The sequence below is a fragment of the Syngnathus acus genome, chromosome 14 (genome assembly GCF_901709675.1).
Source record: "Syngnathus acus chromosome 14, fSynAcu1.2, whole genome shotgun sequence".
Classification (NCBI taxonomy): domain Eukaryota; kingdom Metazoa; phylum Chordata; class Actinopteri; order Syngnathiformes; family Syngnathidae; genus Syngnathus; species Syngnathus acus.
In genome coordinates, this window is record NC_051099.1 from 1,436,222 (window position 1) to 1,458,419 (window position 22,198).

General features: G+C 41.4%; 1 protein-coding gene across 2 annotated transcripts; it reads right to left on the reverse strand.

Annotated features, from left to right (window-relative positions):
- Positions 1-165: 165 nt before the first annotated feature.
- Positions 166-20,338, reverse strand: stk32a (serine/threonine kinase 32A). 2 transcript variants are annotated; one of them, XM_037269329.1, is made up of 14 exons: positions 19,954-20,338; positions 19,798-19,861; positions 18,792-19,117; positions 15,504-15,559; positions 14,174-14,325; positions 10,518-10,691; positions 7,380-7,417; positions 6,926-7,015; positions 6,582-6,685; positions 5,660-5,776; positions 5,044-5,169; positions 4,455-4,583; positions 3,010-3,074; positions 166-2,921 (listed from the first exon to the last, which is right to left on the reverse strand). In XM_037269329.1, the coding sequence occupies exons 3-14, from the start codon at positions 18,841-18,843 to the stop codon at positions 2,804-2,806; spliced, it is 1,221 nt and encodes a 406-aa protein (XP_037125224.1). In that variant the 5' UTR covers positions 18,844-19,117; positions 19,798-19,861; positions 19,954-20,338; the 3' UTR covers positions 166-2,803. The 2 variants fall into 2 exon arrangements, with proteins under 2 accessions (XP_037125224.1, XP_037125223.1); XM_037269328.1 differs by lacking the exon at positions 19,798-19,861.
- Positions 20,339-22,198: the final 1,860 nt, after the last annotated feature.

Here is a 22,198-nt window from a genome sequence, read left to right on the forward strand (position 1 = left end):
CCTAATTGGCGTTCCATGTTGCTGTACATACACTAAATGTCAAGTAGCTTTGTGAATGATGTTGTGTAGCTTGTTTTTTGGGGCCAAATGATAATAATCAAGGTACTTGGTGAATCATGGAGGCGAATTTGAACTGAAGGACATGGAACTGAATGGGCCACACGGATTCTGGTGACATGATCCATGATTTCTTTGTCAACTCGTCTCCATGGCGACCCCATCCATGTGATGTACTGAATGATGAGTATTTGAAAAAAAGTAGCAAAAGAAATTGTAAAAGAAAAACCAAGAAACATTTCTTTGTACCGCTTAATGTCTACCAGAGGTCATCTTGAAAATGAGAACTAAAATTCAAAGATCTGTACATGTGACCCTGTATCCACAATAAAAGAAGAAACGATGCTTTAAAAAACCCCGTCAAGCCTCTGGCTCTACTTTCTTTTCACATTCCAAATGAAAATCCTGTTTCGTTCATATATAAGTCGCACCAGACTATAAGATGCAGTTGTTTTAAATTAAATGTCCACATTTCTATGAGCTGTATCAACAAAACAAATCCTCTAACAGTATCATAAAAATCATGAAAAATCCATAGATAAGTAGCACTGGTCTATAAAGCGCAAGGTTCAAAGCTTGTGTAAAAAAATAGCGTCTTAAAGTCCAAAAATTACGGTAGTCACAAATTCTTGGGGTGCATCAGGTCACATCAGCGTTCAGAATTAATTAAACACACTATTGGGTAAAATTGGGTCTTTTAAATATCAGTGTGGCCCTAAAACATCTTTGCAGAAATCAAGTTGTGTTATTTTTGTATTCATAGTGATTTGTTTTTATGTTGATGTATCAACTCTCAAAATGGCAGAGGTGGAAAAAAAAATGTAATGTGGTGGTCTGACTTGATTCTGGAATAAAAACAGGAGTCACAATTAACTGAAGTGTTTTTGCTGTTTCACCTAAAAAGCACATGTCAATGGCCAACACAGCATATTATTCTCCCACTTTGGCTAGCTTGTCTGTTTACTGGCGTGGTATCAACAAAAATGAAGCATCGTATGGACACGAATGACTCAGCAAAGCTTTTGGGGCAACAATAAAGAGCAACGCTGAATGACGTTAGATTGTGGATGACGTAAGAGTGAATCATCCACTCCAGCCTCTGTGACCTCCACATTTTTGATGCACTGCCAAATATATTCTATTCTATTCAAGTGTTGTCCATTCTCAGAAATGGATGGATGGATGTTTAAGCCACCATATTAATAGCAACACAGCAATCATACATCTGAGCACTAGGGGAGGCTAGCAACACAGCAATACTAAGAAATATGTTTCTATTTCTTCCAGTATGATTTTTAAAAATGATTTAAAACGGTACATGTAAAAAATGCATGAAGGCAGAGTCAGTTTGGTTTGGGAACAAAGTTATTTAAGGCACACCTTAAAAGATACAGTAGAAGAAACATACAGTGACAAGTGAGGGACAACAAAACCTCCATTTTCAAATTCACAGGTCTGTTTGCCTTTGTCTGCCATACACGTTTTAAAGCATATTGTATATTTTACTAACCCCTCCCTCTCCCACTGACTGCTCCTATTGCAGTGTTGTACGGTTAAAGAAAAAATGTGCAAAATGACGTTTACAACAAATACCAACATCGACACAAATCCAAACACTGTGCCCATTTTAGGGTGAAAAAGTGCTAGAAGCATTTAAAAACAGATACAAATATCAAACTGTGTAACGTCAAGGAATTAACAAGCATGAATGAAAGCCAGTGTTTATTAATTAGAATGTGATCACTGCTAAATCACTGCTGTCGTTGTGCTCAGACATTAGTATGGTACTCGTATAAAAGTCTTTTTTTGGTGAGGGGAGGAGCTTCATTTAGTTAGTTCCTGTCTGATAGAAAAGTAGTGCTTTGCTGCCATTTTATGGCATCTATAGACAATTTGATTTGGGAAGGGTCAGGGGGTCAATATATCCCCCACGAGTAGTGTGGAAAACTGTAGCTGGAGCTTCGGGCTTTCTGCACAACACATCAAATATGAAATTCTGCAGTGGGGGGTAATTCTCCAACCACGACATAATGGGGCTAGCTAAAGCTCCGGAGCCACCTTCAAGCAACTTTCAGTGTCCTCCAATCTACACTGACGGAAACACTACATCAAAGCCAAAAGGTAAGCAGAGCTGCATTTTGCTGGATACACATATTAAAAGCGCTAGCTTCTTCGGAGCAGCCCGGACTTAGACGCAAAACAAGAAATACGGGATGTCAAGTGTTCTCTGATGCTTAATCCACATGTGGCAACTCTTCTGAATTGCGGAAAAATGCATATTTTGCCTTTTTCAAAATGAAAGTGGGTCGACCCTGCAGAAAGGTCACAAACGACCAAGGGAAAAAAAGCTATCTCAGAGCACTGATACAAACCTTCCAATCAAAACCAAGTCTACTATCTTCGAGGCGCATTACCATTCCTGACTTGAAGTTGAACCAAACTAAATGTAGATAAAGTGTCCAGCAGAACGTTTGCTCCACAGTTCTCTCTTGTGACGTAACAGAGCAAAACGCGACATACTGTACATACCCTTCAAGGTCAGGGGAAAAAAATAAAAATTCTGCCGTGATGCACGTAAAGAGTCTCTTCACTCACCCTGTACTCGTCAAGTCTTTGCAACGTTCGTTGAGGCAACCCGCTTATATCAGTTGCGGGACGGAGGTGCTGATCTACAAACAATGACGGGAGACACGGAACAAAATGTGTGTGTGTGTGTGTGTGGGGGGGGGGGCTTGAATCCGGTTCTTTATCCTGATAAAAAAGAAACAGGTTCCACATTGTTGTTCTGACCGTCCTCTATTGCTTTACTCTTGTTACTTTTGGATAGTTCAGTTGAGTCCGAATCTGCAGCTGCTCTCTTTGACCTGTGCAACAAACATGGTGTGAATCATTCACAAATGGATTTCTTGTTACCTTGGTTACCAATTTCTTTTTTTTTAGGGCGTGTCTTACTTTTCTCTGTTGAAGATGATAAAGTCTCTCTGGATGTTCTCCAAACGTTGCTGCAACTGACCATTCTGAGGAAAAGACAAATATTTGAATGAGTCAAAATCACATGTTTAATGCACGCACACACACACACACACTGGATGAGGGTTAGGGTTAGCTCTACCATCGGCAAATAACACCAAGACCCATTTAATCATTGGAAAGACAGATGTTCAAACTGCTAGCTTGAGCATCGGGGAGTGCTCGGCTGAAAGAGAGCCTGCGGGGGACATTTGTCACTGTCCTTGAGTGCAGAGTAAACTATGACTACAACTTCAAATAAATGTCAATAACTTCTGTTTCCTCATTTCATGCGTGAGACTAGAAGAGAGTATACGTGCGAGTGCGGCAAATGAGTCAAAATGTCTGCGATATCTCCAAAGAATTTCAATCGAGTTAATTCGCCGCTACGTTATGAGGTCGGTATTAGGCGAGCAGGCTGGGAGTGATAAAAAGGCGCTTGAAAAAGAGGTCACGGGCGGTGAAGGAGAGTGACAGTGACAGGCAGACAGCATTGCAGAGGCAGTCCCGGCCGGGACAAGGGGGGAGAGCGCAAATAGAAATATGCAAAAACAATACAGAGAAGGGAGGCAAGTAGAGATGACTTCATTTAATATTGATCTGTTACGCTCCAGTTATCATGCTTCAAATCACACAGCTGACATTTTTCTTTTACTTTCTCACATCCATGCATCCATCAAAAGCTGCCTGGCAGGATTTTAAGCATTGCACCATGCACAGTATGGGCGAGACAGAACTTTTTTTTTTCTTATATCTTTAAAAATATTTTTACCCCAGCCATGAAAATGATTTATGCTCTCAGTTGGCCTAAACCATTTTCTCTAGTGTTGTGTAAATGTACGAATAACACAGCAAAGCTCACTGGATGCATTTCATTTGAAAAAAAAAACTTTCTTTGTTGCTCTTGAACTCAATCTGAAAGTGTCCCCAAGATTTTCAGTCGGTAAAAGAAAAAATATCAACGAGGTCTTTTACAGCAACAACAGTTAACCCGACATCAATGAACAAACAGCATGAGATGAAACCTTCAATCACTCACAGCCAATTTCATTTCCTTCACTTACATTCCAGTTGGTAATGTGTGTAGACGTTGCGAGCGCACCAGCCGCGTCACACTTGACTGGACGATCAAATTAACCTTTCTCTTCACGCCTCTGTTTTATATAAACACCCAAAGGGGTACGACTGATTTATGTGCGGGAAAGACGGCAAAGAAAATTGAAATAGCGCACGAGGACCGTGCTATTTGCCTTGCAAAGTCGGGCAGCCGGCCCATTTGTTGTGATGGTGAGGGAGTCCTTAAACGTGTCCTTGACATTCTTATTAGCGACTGGAAGATAGCAAAATAAACTTCTTCAGGGCTCAAGCATGCACGATGTCGGAATTACCTGCGGTGACCCATCGGAACCTTGGTCCTTGGTCTTTCGAGCCAGCCTCTTTTTCTTTTTGTGAAGAGGTTTGGACTCCAGGATCATTTCCTCCAGCTCAAATGTAGGATCACAGTTTAGTCGCCGTTTCTGTAAAGCCACATCAGCGATTCATATGAAAAGATGACCATTCCAATAAGCATCTAAAGACTGTGACATTGATTTACCATTAAAATCTACTTGCTAGTTGCAACCATTGCTGCCACCTACAGGATTGTAGTGTAACAGCAACGTATGGCAATTTATTATCTTCCCTCCTCATCTGATTGTTTGGCCTAATTTCAATCCATACTATTCTGTTGCTATCTTATAATTGCTTTTAGAGAGTTGACACAGTGTGAGACCAAGTCGTTTGTGCAGACTAAGCAACTAGGTCGCCGTTAAATCTTCGTCTGCCCCCCGAAAAGAAAATATTGGTGTCGAGATCACGGGATTTATGATTGTTTTTTTATGTTCCCTTTAGCTACCGACTACGACGGTGATTTGTGCGGCAACGGCCTCCCGAGGAACATTTGGTGTTCAACCATGTCAGTTGAATTGTCATGCTCACATTGGGAATAAAGCCCGGAGGAATCTGCTTGTTGAGCACACTGTCCCAACTGACGTCCGACATGTAGTCCAGATCTTGCAGTTCTGCCAAACAGGAAATGCGCTTGTGGACGTCTATGCAGAGCAACTGAAGGGGAGAGAAATATCCAATTTTGAGACATGAGTGGTCTGAGCTGCAAGATAGTTTGGCTGATGAAAGGAGAGAGTCAAAGACAACAACTTCCACATAGAAGGCAAACGGTGACTGGGCGGATTGGTGAAGTGTGAAGGATAATGATCAAATACATTATGCGTGGAATTCTCCTCTTACGTTCTCTTTACATCAGCCTCACACACATTCTCAGTCTCTCACACACCCTCGTCCGGAATGCTAATGAGGTGAATGAAGTCTGCGCACGGAGAAATGCAACAGTTAAAACTGCAGTGGATGGCTGCCAAGACTAAACCTGCATATACACACATCCAGTTGATGAAGACTTGATTGAAACAAAAGCAATGGACTCCAGACACTTCATTATCAGAGCTTTAGGGTCTTTTTGTGTGTACATCTCAAAAGTCTTAGCACATGAAGAAATATGCATAACGCAGTGATGTGGTGTGTCAGTCATGTGCTATACCTTTCTGAGAAGCGACTTCATCTCTGAGGACCACGCTGTTGGGAAGCTGAGGTGGACCTTGTGGAAGGTGTGAAGGATTTCATTGGCTGGGGTGCTGGACCTCATCACGTAGGGCCTCTGAAAACCGGCAAGGAGACGGGAGACAATCTTACAAATGCTTGTGGTGGACTGTCCGCGGGAATTGCTTTGACAAAGTGGGTGTCTTAAAAGCAATCAACCCCTTTCTGTTTTTTCCCCCACTCATGCTTCTCCCTCTGGTTCTGTTCATTTTCTGGCCTCTATGAGGACAAATGATACAGCGAAAGGGGACTAAGCGACTCTTTTCAAAACACCAAGAAGCTTTTTGTTTCCTCTTCCACCATTCTCTAATGTTACCATCGCTTTTGGAAGAAGTGTTAAGTATTGGAATTTAGAAAAATCAACGGTCATTTAAAGTTGAATAACCGATGGCGATTTTTACACTGAAATGTTGAGCAATTAATGTCAGCAATCAATGCCCAGACCTGTAGGTGGCGCTAATGGACCTGGAGTATCATCCAGGCAGCTGAGATTGGTTGAAAAGATTCTGCGTGCTTCATTATTTCCGTGACATTTTTTAATTCCACTTCTCCAGATGAGACTAGCTAAAGGAAAAATATAAACCTCATTTGAGGGAAATCAATTTCAATTACATGGGCCTCAAAATAATCTTGAATAGATTTCCATATGCTCCCACAGCCATCTGTCTCACAGCGTGACTAAAATATTCACCAGTAAGGTCAATCTAAATGTAAAATTCAATTACAGCTTTATCCCTTTCTGTTTTATGGGGACTGCATGGCGAATGGCTTGCCTCAATCACATGAGCTTCCATATTTATTGTCGGTGCGGAGCCAAGCCGAAATGATGCCTGCGATAACGACGGCTTGTTTTTTTTTGTTACCTGCCCTCTGAGCAGCTCGTAAGCTGTGATGCCCAGTGACCACCAATCCACTGAGAAGGAGTAACCAGGATGGGAGCCTTCAAAGTTGTGAAATAACTCCGGAGCTGCAACGTGATATAAAATATGGAGTATTCAGAGAAAGCAGGCACTGTGGTGATATTTAGTTAAGAAGCAACATAACTGCTTTGTTAGAAGATTTCCTCACATTGACGGTAATTTACGTTAGCCCATCAATGACTGCTTGAACATTGGTTGAACATTTATTTGAATTTATTCATGTGGCTTCTTTAAAACGATCTGCAACATAAGCCCAAGGCTTTAAGTGTATGTGGCTATTTTCTTACCCATGTACGGTTTCGTCCCTGCAATGGATGTTGCCTTGAGGTCATCTTTCACAATGGCTGCAATGTTGAAGTCAGTTAGATGGACGTGACCTGTTCAACCAAGAGATTTAATGTCATGTACGATCCGGCTAAAGTTGATAGAGAAAGACGGAAATACCAAGTCAAAGTAAGCTTGATTGTTCATATTTAATGATGCCTCTGTCTCACTCACACGTTTCATCTTTCTTGCCTCACATCTTTTGTTTTCAAGCTTTGATGGAATTTCACAGGAGAGTTTCTGCTGCATTGTTACAGCAATTGTCACAACAGAAACCTGTAACAACCTGGATGTCTGAACAATGGTTTAGCAGATTATCTCGTTGCGTACCAGGATTACCACAACAACTGTCGGGAGGTTTATTCCATTTCAATATTCTCTCTCTCTCTCTATCTATATATATATAAAGGAGCTCACCATGTTCATCCAGTAGTATGTTGTCAGGCTTGATGTCTCTGAAGGGAGAAACACAACATCAGCATTAGCTTTGTTTTTTCATTATGATGGCTTAAAATCAGGCTAAAGTGGCTTGTCCAAATATTCAAAAACTTGACATTATTTATCAAGCCCTGACTTTATAGCCAGCACCCTTAGACACATCAGTGTTTATATTAGTAGGGATGTAACATTGAGATACTCTTGAGAATGTAAAGATCACTTTAATGGAAGCCACCTCATTGTGTTTTCCCTCATTACAGTCAGCTGCCCCGCAGGAAGCTGCCAGTATTTAGCATATGAAAGGCCACGTCGAGCCGGGCTTTGTGCTTGTGCCCCATGTGGCTGACGTTAGGAGCGCGGTGCCGAGCTCGCCGATGCCCTGGCAGATCAAGCGGTGCGTGTGCACAGGTGGGAGGGTGAGAAAGGTCGCTCATGTAAGACTTAATTAGCTGACATTTGCCTCAGAGCCTGGTGGGTCGGAAGTGACAGAGAGAGACAGTGGGTCTGACTCAGATTGGATGTGGGGGGGGGGGCTTTTTTCCACTCTTGAAAGAGGCCGGGATGACATTGTCAAGGAAGGACCCAAATAATGCTGATGGGATGAGAAAAAAGTGAATTAGATATGAAGCTCTAAATTCAATATATTACATAGATGAGTCCATATGATAAGAGCTGTCTGAAACTGTTAACTTCGGTCAGTCACTTTATCACGAATGATGGGATGATAAATCATTAGCTTTCATCGAAGCTGACATAACATACCCAAGAAACCTCTGCACCTACAATAGGATTTTTTTCAAACTCATGCAGGACAAGTTTTTTTTTTTTTATAGCATTCCTGCAATTTAAAACAGCAATAAAAGCATGACGGCACCGATAATCTTAAAATAATAGGATGCATTAGGCTTTTAATAAATTGTAAAAGGAAGGAATGTTGACCAAATCAAGCGAGTATAAATAGCGTCGTCGGAAATGGGTTGGCACAGACAAGCATTCAAATTGATCGTAAAATGCAATAAAGAGGAGGAATAGGATGTTCAAACATGTCTTTTTTCAGTAAATTGAGAAGACGTGTGCGGTCTGCTTGGCGCAAACTGATCCGAGCATTCTTTTCTCTCGCTTGACGGGTTCTACAAGCTATTAGCGGGATCTAATGGCCTCATTACAGCCTGCTATCAGAGGCAGAGGGGTAACTGAAAACCTGTACGTGGGTCATAAGATCCTGAGTTGATACCGGAGCTGGCCTACGAGGACCAAGCCTCGGAGATGCGTGGCTCACACAAGCATACGTCACGCTCACCCGTTCCTTCTTTTGGGCAAAGGAGCACTGACACGTGTGAGAACGGCGCCGATGCACGTATGTGAGTGTTTTCTCACATGGGGGCACACTGTGTGTCTGCCCGTGTATGAGATGTTCATTCCTTATTCATTAAGGAGAGCTGAGTGCGGCTGCTGGGTGATGTCAGGGTTGACAAGTTTGGAGAAGGCACAAAAATAAAGCGAAGGTTAAAATGCACATCTTAAGTACACAACCTGTCAGTCCTACCACGAGGAACTCAGAGCCGTCCATCTTCTGCCTTATTCATTTTATCTGCATGTTTTTGTTGCAGACAAGACAAGACAGTTTTCAGCAATTAACAATGTCTGGTAGACATTCGTTGATCTTTTTTTTTTTTGAGGCATTCAAGGAGCTAGCACCAGCTTGCACCTTCATCTGTATTTATGAAACATGAGCGTATAATTCCCCCTCTCGGTCTTTTTTCATCTTTACCCAAATGTAAAATGAATGCGCTCGGAATGGCTAGCGGTGGTATCGGTATCGTTGAGGATATGAGCTTCTGTATTGGTATCGGTGGTGAAAATAAATGGTATGGAACATGCCTACTAAGTAGCAAGTCTTAGTGGTCACATCTGTGTGAAATTCTTCACTTGATTTCCATAGAAATGAGATGAACGTCTCATCTCATTTAAAACTAATGAATGCAGATTGAAGTGATGTTGATTCTATCTCCGCATCAGCTGGCAAGGCCGGTACTAAAATAGAAATGATCACTTTGACGTAGAGTTACATTTAAATTTCACTCAATGGACCGAACGGAATTTGCAACTTAATACTACCGTCCCGTTTTATTTCTCTTCTCACTCTGACTGATGTTTCAGAAAAACGGATGAGGTCATGCGATTTTGCTACTCATTAGTTGGCCTCATTTATTTCTATTCTCCATTACGGTGATGTTTCCTGTTATCATGATAAAAGAACGGGATGGCTTTTTCTTGACTAGCGGACATTATTCCTCCAACACTGGAACAAACATGTTTGATTGAGGCTTTTCATGCTAAAAATATATGCAGGTGCTCACAGGTCCATTGTGTGCCGACACTGAGGTGTTGAATGGACGTAAATGTCAGGGAGGATGGTGCAATTGAGCGACATTGTACGCTTTGGAAACCCCGTAAATTTAGGCTGACAGCGTCATGGAATAAACACTTGATGAAACGACACCATGAGTCGCAAAATTCACAAACTGGTCAAATGTAGCCTATTAGACAAGACGATTGTACCTCGGCTTAAGCCGTATATTCAACAACACAAATAGAGAAAGTATAGTTGCCGGATTAAATCACTTTAAAAGGGAGGATTAATCGTCCTGTGAGTAGTCTCAGTTGAGGATTTGAGGACTTTTTTCTAGAGTTTGGCAGCAGCCGCCATGTGGCTCGCCCCGCTTAAAAAGCACTTAACCTGCAGTTTACAAATTAAATAAGTCTTTATCTTGCACATTTTATCGTAGCCACAGTCTGCAGCCAAGGGATAACGGTTGTGTCGGGTGGGACCTTTGCGTCAAGCTATTTGAACCTTTCTGCACATTGACTAAGCAGTCTTTTTATGGCTGAATAAAATACATGTGAACAGACACGAGGGAAATGCAGTTGAACCTGTGATGACCTCAGATTTGAATATATTTTCCTCCTTCTAGTATAGGGTGAAATTTTCAGCGTCATTAAACATGGATTAACTATGTGCAGGCGATGCTTTGAGTAACATTTGAACATTGAATATTCAATTGTATTCCAATTCGGAATTGTACTGACAAGTCAGCAATTGAGGAAACATCTAACCTGTGTATAATGTGCTTGGAGCGCAGGTATCCCAGAGCCAGAGCCAATTCGCAGATATACAGCTTGACCGTGCTCTCGGAGAAATGAACGTTCTGCTGCAGATGATAGCGCAGGTCTCCTCCAAGGAGCAAATCTACCACCATAAACATGTCCTCCTCATCCTGGAAGGAATACCTGCAATCGTGGAAGATGAACAGTCACAAAGATAATCAGCAGTCTGGAATTACATTCCAAAATATTTATATATTTTTTTGGATGATTTTGATAGGTGTCAAACTTAAGACCCGGGGGCCAGATCCGGCCCGCCAAGTCATTTAATATGGCCCGCCAAAGCAAATCCTGTCAACTGTGATTTCCCATGAATTTCTTTTTAGATCATATTTTCTTCTCGATGGCAAATTCAATATTCACTCCATGGTATCTTCTGTATTCGTGTCAATTGCACTTTGTGTGAAAGGCAAGATCTGAGGGAAGTCCAAATCAGCATGCGGCTGACTACTTTGCTGTTGCAATGATTACTATTCAAGCTTCTCGCTGCTGTGATGCCAAACTGCTCTTTTCCAACAACTAGAAACATTCAGCCTGGTTTTGACATAACCACACACTTGGACAATGTTATTGTTGTTGCTTAACACACAGGGATCGAAAGGTGATTCTACTGCATGGGTGGTGATTTATTGAGCTGACTCCAAATTGTGTGTTAGGGGCTCAGATAATGCTGATTGGCCTCACAGGGCAGGAAGAATATCTGCCAAGGTTGGAAAGAGGATACATACATTGCCTTAGCACTTTTTCTCTTGTACAGCTCACACCAAAGCATTTGAATGCGGAAGAAAAGTACGACACAAAGTGAGTCAGTGTTTTGACCACGCAATGGTAGCACGCTTTCAGAGAACCACCCAAATACCAAAACATGATTACAAACCTCCATTCTCTTTGAATTCCACTTTCAAATTTCACCCAAAACATTTTGCTTGTCACTCATCTACAGATGAACGCAAAAAAATTAATATGCAAGCCTTTGATAAAAAAAAAAAAAAAATGCTGAGGTTGTAGTCAGCAGTGTGAGCCTGCTAACAATGTTCCAGCACATTAATCATTTCAATCGTCTCATTATCTCTCTCATACTTTCCACCTCTCCTTCACAGACATTGATGAGTAGAGCGTAAATATCTTTTAACCCAGTTAGTCAAGGTTATAATGAGGCAGAGCTGTCACATGCATTTAGGAGACACAGCGACTCGATTGATTGGCAGACTAATGCTCTCCTTTGAACACCTATTTATTTGTGTCAAATATTTGGTACTTTCCCTTTCACTACGGGGAATGATGCCAGTTCTGGTTTGGAATCTGGGCTCCGGATCGTTATGCGGAGTGGTTGGCTGTTTTTTTTCACTCCATACTCTTCTTCGGTGATTTAAAAAAAAAAAAAAAAAAATCCTTCATGTTTTTGAATTTCCATTAGCAGTTTTTTTTTGTTTGTTTTGTCAGAGCAACAGAAGAATGGGGACAAGAGCTTCTGGACGTCTTCCCGGTACCGAGGCAGCTTTGGAACATTGTCCTCCTTCTAGCCGTCTGTGTTTTTCTGTCTGTCTGGTTGTGCCTCTCGTCTCACATGTGTTTGAATGTGACCGCTTTGTGGCCTCCAGCCAGCCAATCCTGAGGGAGCGCATCCTGCATGGGGCTTTTAAGAGAAGCAGAGGCACCGCAGGCCACTTGGATAATGGAAGTCTCGCAGTAGCTTACAGGATAATGTCCTTACAAGGAACTCCTTTCCTCTCTTTTGTATTTAATAGACATTCTGTACAACATTACTGTCAATTCTTTGAAAAAAAAATCAATCTCATTATGGAGAAAACTTGGAGGTCCAACTTTCAAACATTCAACTCAGACTTAGATGAATTTACATATTCTCTCCAAAATTCGGAATTCTATTTATGAATTACGTAATGTTGATTCCTAGAGGAATTTCTTTTGTCATGTGTCATTGCTTTCAAGGCATTGCTTTGATAAGAAAATACAGTTGGTACTTTCTGCAGGATAGGAGCATGAATAGAAGATAAAATATAGATGTTGAAGGCTTGCTGGTACAACCCCCCCCCCGAAGCAATTTAGGCTTTTACTTTTCTTTGTACAGTTGAGTCCTGTAGCAGTTACGCTATGATTTTTTTTTTTTTTTACGGTAGCATGTAGTTGTGAGTGGGGTTAGACGTATGTTGTATGTTTATAAAATGTAATCAGATTTGTAATCGTTTTTTTCTGCCAAAAATAAACATCAACACTGGCCTCCAAAAAATCTATATCGGGCGGGCCCTTGACAAAATTAATTAAATTCTCCTCCCTTTTATTTCATTTTGTTTTCGCTTTAGGACAATGACTTTTTCCACTTTGGCCTGAAAAAGCAACAATAACAATAAGTCATACAGGCTTGATTAGAAAACGATTCTCTTTTGTTTCCATAGTCCATAAAAGGAGAAAAAAAAATCTGTTTATCTACATATAGCTGGTCGGTGCGTTTCATTTGCCTGCAGGTAATCTCTCAGTCTTTAACCTTGAACGCAGGACAAACACGTGCCAGCTCAACACAAGCCAGCGAGTTGAGAGCCGCTGACCCAAGCACATCTCCAGAGGAAAGCACCTCTCCCCTCCCAGGGGGGGAATTTCCACTGCCAAAAGCATTCACTTTCAGACTCTTCCAACGCAGCATGCCGGAAAAGATGCGCTGTCATTGTTTGCCCCATAAGTCAGAACATTGCCCGTGTCTGGAGCCTCCTCCGAGTTCAGCTGTCCTTAATTTCCTGTATCCCATCCTCTCTTTTCGCTATCCCTCCATCTTGACTTGTTTATGGCCGAGATTGTTTCTCTCCGAGCAGACTTTCTGTCAGTGTTGTTGAAAGATATGGCGTAACATTAGGGCGATCCAAAACAGTGAATAAATAAAAAACAAAGTGATAGCAATTAACTGCAAGGGACTGGAAGAGCTTGTTCGTTTTCATTCAGCCATGCCAGTTTTTCTTTCCTCCCATTCTCTGGAGCTGGGTGGCAGAGGCGTGCTTATCAAAAATAAATGAATCCTTTCAGACAGTAACCTAACAAAGCGCACATGTGAAGCATCTCCGAGATGTCCTTCTTGATGCTCAATACGCTGATCACCGAGTTGCTCAAAAGGAGCCCCGTGACTCACGTTGATGATTCGCAATCCGAAGGCTGAGGCTGTGTCCTTAAATTCCCCAAAGGCAGTGAGGCAAATGGGTTGGAAAAAAAAAAATTAAGCTTGAAAGGAGCAAGCAAACTACTTTTTTTTCTACCCCCTTTTAGCTACTTCAAAGGGATGGGGTGATGCGCATGAAGGATTGTGGGTGTTCATGACTCACCACGGACTGAACACCACTTTAATGGGTCATTTTGGCTTTTGAGTGTATTTCAACGCGCTGATGGACAGTGTCGCGATGACAATGCCATAGGGAGGAATTTAAATGGCTTTTGTGGTCATGAGGGGAGGCTGTGGAAGTGGAAATCAATGACAGAGTATTTCAGAGGTTCTCACACAAGGCGATTTTGTCCCACTGTAATATCTCTTTCACCCGTATGAAATTTAATAGACTGAGTAAAGACGCATTAAGAGAACAATAAAAAGACTAGTAAGGGAGATTTACCAGATGTTGACCAGAAAAGGATGCTCCAGGTTCTGCATGATCTGCAGCTCTTTCAGGACGTTCCTCACTTCATTACGCTCCACACATTTTAACTTGTTCATGTATTTCATAGCGTACATCTTCTTGGTGTCTTTCTTCTGCACGATGCAAACCTGGGAGGAGCAGAATTATTTCAATGCAAACCACTGACAATGATGGAATTGTTGTTATCTATTTGAACAAATGTATCGGGTTGCTTATGTTTTGAGGTCCGGAATTTTTAAAAGACTCATTTCAGGAGTGCTGTAGGTATGAGCCTAGTAATATTTTCTTATTATTTTTTTTCTCATTTTCAAAATCTTGTAAGTAAAACGTTCTTGTTTGTCGTCAGATAATTTTGCTTCTTTTAAGGATTATTTTTTCTGCCTATTTTAAGTATTATGTTTCTCAATTTAACTTTGTTTTGTGCCTACCGTAGTTTTCGGACTATAAGTCGCGGTTTTTTTTCATAGTTTGGGTGGGGGGGCGACTTATACTCAGGAGCGACTTATATACATATATATGTTTTTTTTTCACTTTTTTGGGCATTTTATGGCTGGTGCGACTTATACTCCGGTGCGACTTATAGTCCGAAAATTACGGTATATTAAGTCGTATTTTTCTCAGTTTAACATACTTTTTCTTAAAATTTCCAGAGGAATTTTTGCAGTGCAGTGGAGGAGGGCAGCAACAGCAGCAGCCCGTAAGAACCTGGATCCGGATTGGCTCTCCATTAAATAAATGACATCGGGGTGCTTACCGTCTTTTGACAGTAAGACTATAGCCGCTCCAGAGACGTGCGTCTGTGCTACAAGCATCAATAAGCTAGTGATTACCGTTATCTGTTATCTAAGAGAGTCTTGTGTGGAGCAGCTGGTGCAGTTAATCAGCCAGAGCCTGATCACATCACTCCCCCCATTGAGCAGCTTGCTATGTACCGTGATTAGACTGCTTATCTGCCGTCAGACAGAATGTTGATGCTGTACAGTTGGCCACATTGTTAGAAGTCATTGCACATGCCCCCCCAAAAAAAAAGCTGATGTGAATTATTACCCTGCACAATACAGCTCAAACAAATCCCGAGACTGTAAATGACGCTGGATGGGTGCTGATATTGTTTAGGACAGAACGAATGAAACGTCTTTAACATTATAGTTTGGAATTCTCATCAATGGCTCAATACAGAAATTGTAAAAGATTTTTATTCTTGCCATGATTTTGTTTTCCCCTCCACAATGGTTAACTTCTTATTACATTTGTTTGCCAGTTACGAATATTAAAATGTAACTTTACGAACAAGATAGACGCTCACCTTGCCAAAGCTTCCTTTTCCTATTGCTCTGAGGATCTGGAAGTGGTCAAAATTAACTGTGGAAAAAAGGAGAATCTTTTATTATTATTTTAACTTATTAGTGCATTCCTTTTTTTGTTTTAATTGAAGCTACTCTTTCACACACGCAGGCACACACATCACTCTCATCCATTAACCAGCACTGCCATTTGAAACAGGGTGGGCTGTTTGTTTCTGGTTACCATGACAACAAAGGGAATGAGATTTGCCCTTCTCTGCACTTGCTCTGAGAACTGGACAGCTGCTGGACATTTGACGTACTCATCTGAGCATCATCTCTCCATATTTACACAAAGAAAAGTACACACGCTTTGGATTTGACAGTTTGGATTAGTTTGCCACGTAACACTTTCTTTTTTGCTTCTCGTCCTAATTTTTGTGTACTCAATTTACTCCCATAGAGGCTTGATTAACAATTCATATTTCTAAGATGGTGCACACATACCTCATTCTGTTCACGCCAAATACAGACACACAACATGCATAAACATTCTCATCTCCCCACTGAGGTACTCGAAGATTCTTTGCTTGATGGCTTTTTCGGAGAGACAGCTGCTTGCAAGTGGAGGTACGGAGCCACTTTCGTATTGTTCCGGCTTTAATACGCTATGTTAAATGATGGAAACATGAGCAACAGAGCGTGTAATTAGTGCAATCCAAACAGGAGTGTAATTGACACGTTGACAGCCGTACATGGAGTGTGGAAGTCATCAAAATGAGGAGCTCATTTGCTTGTCACCTTGCGTTTGACTGACATATTGAATTGATGTCATCTCTGTAAAGGGCTTTTGGTCGTGACCCATCGAAATGATTTTTTTCCTTTTTTGTGTGAGTGTAATCCCCACTATAAAATGTCATCATTCACACTAAACTCAAGAGATTGGAGTCATCACAGTGGGAAAAAGCATTTGTATGCTAGTCGATCTTAGAATTTTGTAGGATATTGTACAAAAGGTCCAGCAGTAAAGTACAATGGTGAATATTTATTTACCGTAATTTTCGGAGTATAAGTCGCACCGGAGTATAAGTCGCACCAGCCATAAAATGCCCAAAAAAGTGAAAAAAAAACATATATATGTATATAAGTCACTCCTGAGTATAAGTCGCCCCCCCACCCAAACTATGAAAAAAACAGCGACTTATAGTCCGAAAATTACGGTATTTATAACCATTCTAAAGGATACTGGTCACTTCTACCATAATTCCAATCTGCAAATTATTCAGACCATTAAATGTAGCAATCAATAAATAAACAAACTTCTGAAAATCTGAATCGCTTTTGTTGAAGGACCTGGATTAGGTTGATTCTATTCGGATTTGAACCCCATAAAGCAGTTACAGAGCCACAAGTGAAGATCAGGCCTCACGTCGTTACGCCGACCTCGGCAACAAAGCCCTCAGGCCTATGTGGCAAAGCGAGGTGAATAAAGCACCATCAGCAGTAAACAAACGTTTTAAGCACAGTCGCCTAGTTACCCAAGGTGGAAAATATATGTAGCGCGTAGGGGATACACATTTCCTCCCCAAAGGAGATCAACGACATGTCCTGGCAGGGTTCAGTGTCACATGCATGCCTCATTTTGGATCAATTAATGTGGGCTAAGTGTTAGCTGCGCAACACCTATTTCAGTCTGCCCCATCTGACGCAAGCCAGGAAAACCTTCTCTTATCTGTAACCAAAATAGTGTCTTCACAAGATGTGTTCAGAAAAAGAAAATTGGTCCTTTTTGCATAAGAACCGAACATTTTAATTTGAACTTGACTTTTGTTTGTCATAACATCGTTATCGTGATACGTGGGAAACTTTGAAATTGGCATTTGACCAAATATTTCAGGAGAACAGGATGTTTCAAAACAAATCCAACTTGATGGCCCGGTGTCATGCGCGATTGCACACAACATACTGCAAACCCTCAGCATGCCTCCAGAAATCAAAGTTTAGTGAACCTCCAAGGATTGATTAGGGACTTGTTTATCATTTTGTATCTAACCCTAACATGCTTGCAAATGGATCCTTCGCTATAATTTGGTAACGAGGTCATGGAAATAAAATCCCATCGGTGGAGTTGAACAAGTTAAGAAAAAAAATACTGCTCAAGAAACTTCCTCAAAAGGTGCACGGTAAAAATTTGGTTAGGAGTGCCGTTTTACCGAATGGTAAGCCGGATGACTAATCAGCAGTGAGGTTCACCGTTGTTGATGAATGATTTCGTTGGGAAAGTTTGCTTCCAGTGAAAAGGGTGTAATGTTAGTGGGTGTGATGCAGTCATTTGACAAGGGCAAATTGTGTGTGCACATTCAAGTGACAAAGAAAACTAATTCATGCAAATCTTATGCAGCTCTCCGGAAGACCATCCCTGTAGTTAATAAGGGCCGTGAGCATGTCAAATCTATCATTTCGAAGTGCATTTCTGATTTAATCAACATGTCACACTGACTTAAGTTATAGTCCGTGGGATGCTGCCAAACACTTGGATCAATAAATTCAAGCATCTTCACACAGAAACGGGTGACACCTTCAAACTGTTTGCAAATAGTAAGACTTCAGACTTTCTCCCACAAATGCCAGTTCTTTGTCCAGTGGTGGGCCACAGTGCTATCGGTATGTAAGTCCGAAAAGTTTCAGGACTAGTATCACAAAAAATATATTTCCAATCCAAACTACAATATATGAGATTTTATCTTCCTGTTTGATGCTGGACAACCTTCTCACTCACTCGACACAGATCTTTTTTTTTGTTTGTTTACACTCATATTCACATCTATGGATAATTTCAAGTCTTGAATTAAGCAGACATGTTTCTGAAATGGGAAAACCATGCAAGCAGGGGAGAATATGCAAATGGGAGCAGATGTGCCAACCATTCTTCCACGTGCTGCCTCCTTGAAATATGAATGTGAAAACTGTTGGTCCTCGTCACTCTCTATGCATGAATAGGTCATGCTGCACAGAGCTGTCGCCATATGGTGTCATTGAATTTTTTTTTTTTAAATCTTTAAATCACATTATGAAATGGAATCCTAATCATTCTTTCTTCTTGAAAACCTTTCACCTTTAACTAGCTTCATTTTTTTCTGGTGCAAAAAGCCCTTAAACCTTTTTTATATGTAAGATGAAATATCTTCTACATCAAAGTCCAGTTCAGTCCAGTCTCTTGAGGATCACAGCACAGCATTTTTTTTTCCAACACGATTTCAGCCACAAAAGTACATGAAGAGGTTTTTGGACTCTTCAAAGGTAAAACTCACCCTCGTCGGTCTCACCCGTGATGGGAGACTTGCTGGACTGTCCAAGCCCCATGGCGACTCCTCAGTCAGCCTCCGCTTCAGCTCCTGTCACTTAACTCCGCATCCAAGAGCGGGATGCTCTCATAGCCTGGTTAGCAACTCTTCTCAACCTTGGCACACACGCATGCAACCCTGCATCTCTATGGGCAGGGGGGAGCACAGGTGGTCCAAGTCCTACAAACGCATTCACACCCTTTTTGAGAATTGCTGTCCCGTCTTCACTGATGTCTGGAAGAAGTGCAGGTCTTTGGAAGGAGATGGGTTGATGTCTCTGGTGACTGTCTAACCTGTGTGGGGAGAAGGCAAACGTAACATCGTGAGTGGAAGGGAAGGAGGGGGAGCTGGAGGCGGCGCATAAGTAGCAGAGTGAGGCAAATAGCGAGCAAGAAGAAGGGCGTCTCATGCATAAAACAAAGTGTCTCAGCATTGAGCAGTTCTTCAATTGTGACAATGTACAAGAAAACTTGTCGCACAAGTGTTAGTATTTAAGTGTTTTTTGAGTGCCAGAGGAGAACTGGTGTTTTCTTTCTTTCACACCCTGCCTAACTGGTTTGTAAAAAATGCAACTGCTCAAGGTGCAGACTTCCTACAGTTATAGGTCCAACTTGTTTTTTTTCACCCCCTAACTCTAAAAAAAAGACATTTCTAGAGTCAACAGGAAAAAAAACAGTACAGGTGGCAAATTATTGGAACCCTAAAACACAATAATATAGCTTTCAATAGTAGTTTCTATTTTTAAACAGTGGACACCTGGCCAACACAACAAGAACTGTACTTATGGAGATCAGGTCTGCAGTGGCCTCCAACCACTGGACGCACAAATGAATGAATGGTTGATATTCTAGCTGGAGTGGTGCTCGATTGTGTCCTCGAACTGCAGTTCTTGAATGGCATGAATAAAGTGTCATGCATGCATCCACGTGTGGTGGGTGGGGAATCTTTTTTTTTTTCATGCAATGTAACTCACAGACAAGATGTGACAATATTCTCCCAAAACTGGTGCGTGGAGCCGCATCCGCACAGAGGACACCCTTGCGCAGAAATGATGATGATGGTGACGAAGAAGGGTGAAGCATGCACTGAATTGAAAGTCCTCCACGCGGGACAAGTGCGGAACACGTACCTCTCTGCTCGCGGAGCTTATGAGCATCTGCCTGGCTTGCAAGAGAGCAACAGTGCTGCTCTGAAAGCCTCACTTATCCGGAGCTCGCCGCAAAAAAAAAAAAATAAAAAAAATAGACACAGAACAGAAAGGTTGCGTTTTCCGGAGGATTGTTTTTTATTCCTAAAAAGAGCGCCTGATCTCCACGTTGCCGCCTGTGCGGTATGTGCTTCTCACCACCGTGGCCACGCGTCTGGGGTGGCGCGCACACGTCCGTGGAGCTGTGACGCTGGCTGACGAGCACGTTACTCATGCACCCACAGAGAATGAACCTGATAATGGCTTGTCACCCTTCAATTGACTGCATTTTGCGCAACTGACACCTTTAATAGCTTGTGGGGCATTTGTGACAATTGCTTAAGCAACCGTTTCTGCAGGCTGCAGCTGCATCTTATCCTAATGTTAATTGCATTGCACATAAAAATGAAGTGGAAATTCTTCCTATATATCTGCCCTCATAGATTAAATGCGAATTTAGTGTATTTAAAAGTTAAAAACAACTGAACTTAAATGTACCGTTGAAGGTCGACAACAGTGATAAAAAAAAATAGGATGATAGATATTCTTATTGTTGCCAACTTTATCGTTCTCAGAGTCCTTCCAAAACACTCAATGAGAAATTTTAAAGTGGGTCAATCCGCCCTCCTGCACACAATAAATATGCTGACCGCTTCACACCAGGCCAGTCTCTCCATTTGGAAGTGAGACACTATTAAAGCTGACATGGACAAGGACGCGGTTTCTCTCACTTGGACACAGAAAAAGTGAGCCAACTCAGCTGCCTCAGCAGGCTGGTCCGGTTTTGAAAGCGAATTGGTCTCCCAGGAAGTTAAGGAAGTGTAAATAGGGAGGACTTTGTTGCAGAGTATCAGCATACGTGTCGTGCTTGCAGACGGACTCAGTATGAAAAACATGGGAGAGTGGCTCCCTCTACTGATAGAAAAAGGATACAACATAAACCCACATTTTGCATTGATTAGTCATGTGGGATCTTTCTTACGTCTCATTTCAGTAATTAATATTTCATTAAAGCTGCAGTAAAGCATATTAGTGGATCACCTTGGCTATGATAACCCAAAAGCTTCTGTAACTCCTTTATTGTACAATTACTATTTTTTGCATTTTATGTAATTTAGCAATGCAATTAATATATTGTATTAATTTCATTTTTTTAAGACTGTAACACATTTTCACATTCATTCGTAATGGCCCAATACTTTTGTCACCCTCTGCATCTGATGACTCATCTGTGTCTCAGCTGCCGAGCAAGCATGAGAAATAATGAGAGGTGTTAACCAGTTGTGACAAAAGCCAACAGCAACACACCTGCTGCTTGCTTTGCCACAGCCGCAAAACAAAATGTGTTGACGGCTTTCTCAAGGATCATGTTGGGTGAAAATAATATTTGTCATACAGTGCCCGCCATATGCATCTGGGGACTACACACGCTTGACTTGTATTTCAAAACAAGTAGAGAGAATTAGGAAGTTCAGTGGAACATGAAACAGGAAGCAGAGTGGCTGCTGTTTGTCTCATGGCTCATTAAACAGGGATTATGATGTGGATTATGACAAACATTCAAGATTTCCAAAATGTCTGATCTTCCTTTCATTTGTGTGCTGATGTCCTCCTGTCTGGGAAATATTGCTATGGACCATTATAGGCTTTAGTAGTAAAGGTGCACATATGGGTCAAAAGATTTAAAAATGTCCAGAAATTGGCTCCATGACTGACTAATGTCTTTGTTGTCATAAACTAAATGCTTTCTAGCTTTTCTCTTGCATGTCATTTGTCTGTGCCTAAGGGGAATGAATGGATGAAACCACATTTAATAAAATTGGTTTAAACAATGACACCCATGCGGCTCACTAATTAATGAGCAGAGAGCCTTCACACGATTGGCCTGTTCAACCTGTCGAGAACTGTTCGTCTCGCAATTAATTCATTGGCTGACCTTTGCGTTCGTTCCAAGGAGAAAATGCAAATGAGGTGTTCACTGTACCTCATTCTGAAATTGCTTTTGAGAACTTGAATTTCCAACTTTGGATGTGGTATTCACATTTCCAATTCTGGGTTGTTGTTATGAGACTTTCTAAATGACAATGTGAACTTTACACAAGTTTGCACATTATAGAGAATCATGGAACATTCCTAGACTAGAAAATTGCAAAAGAAAATCCTTTACCTGGATAAGTAATCTCAAATG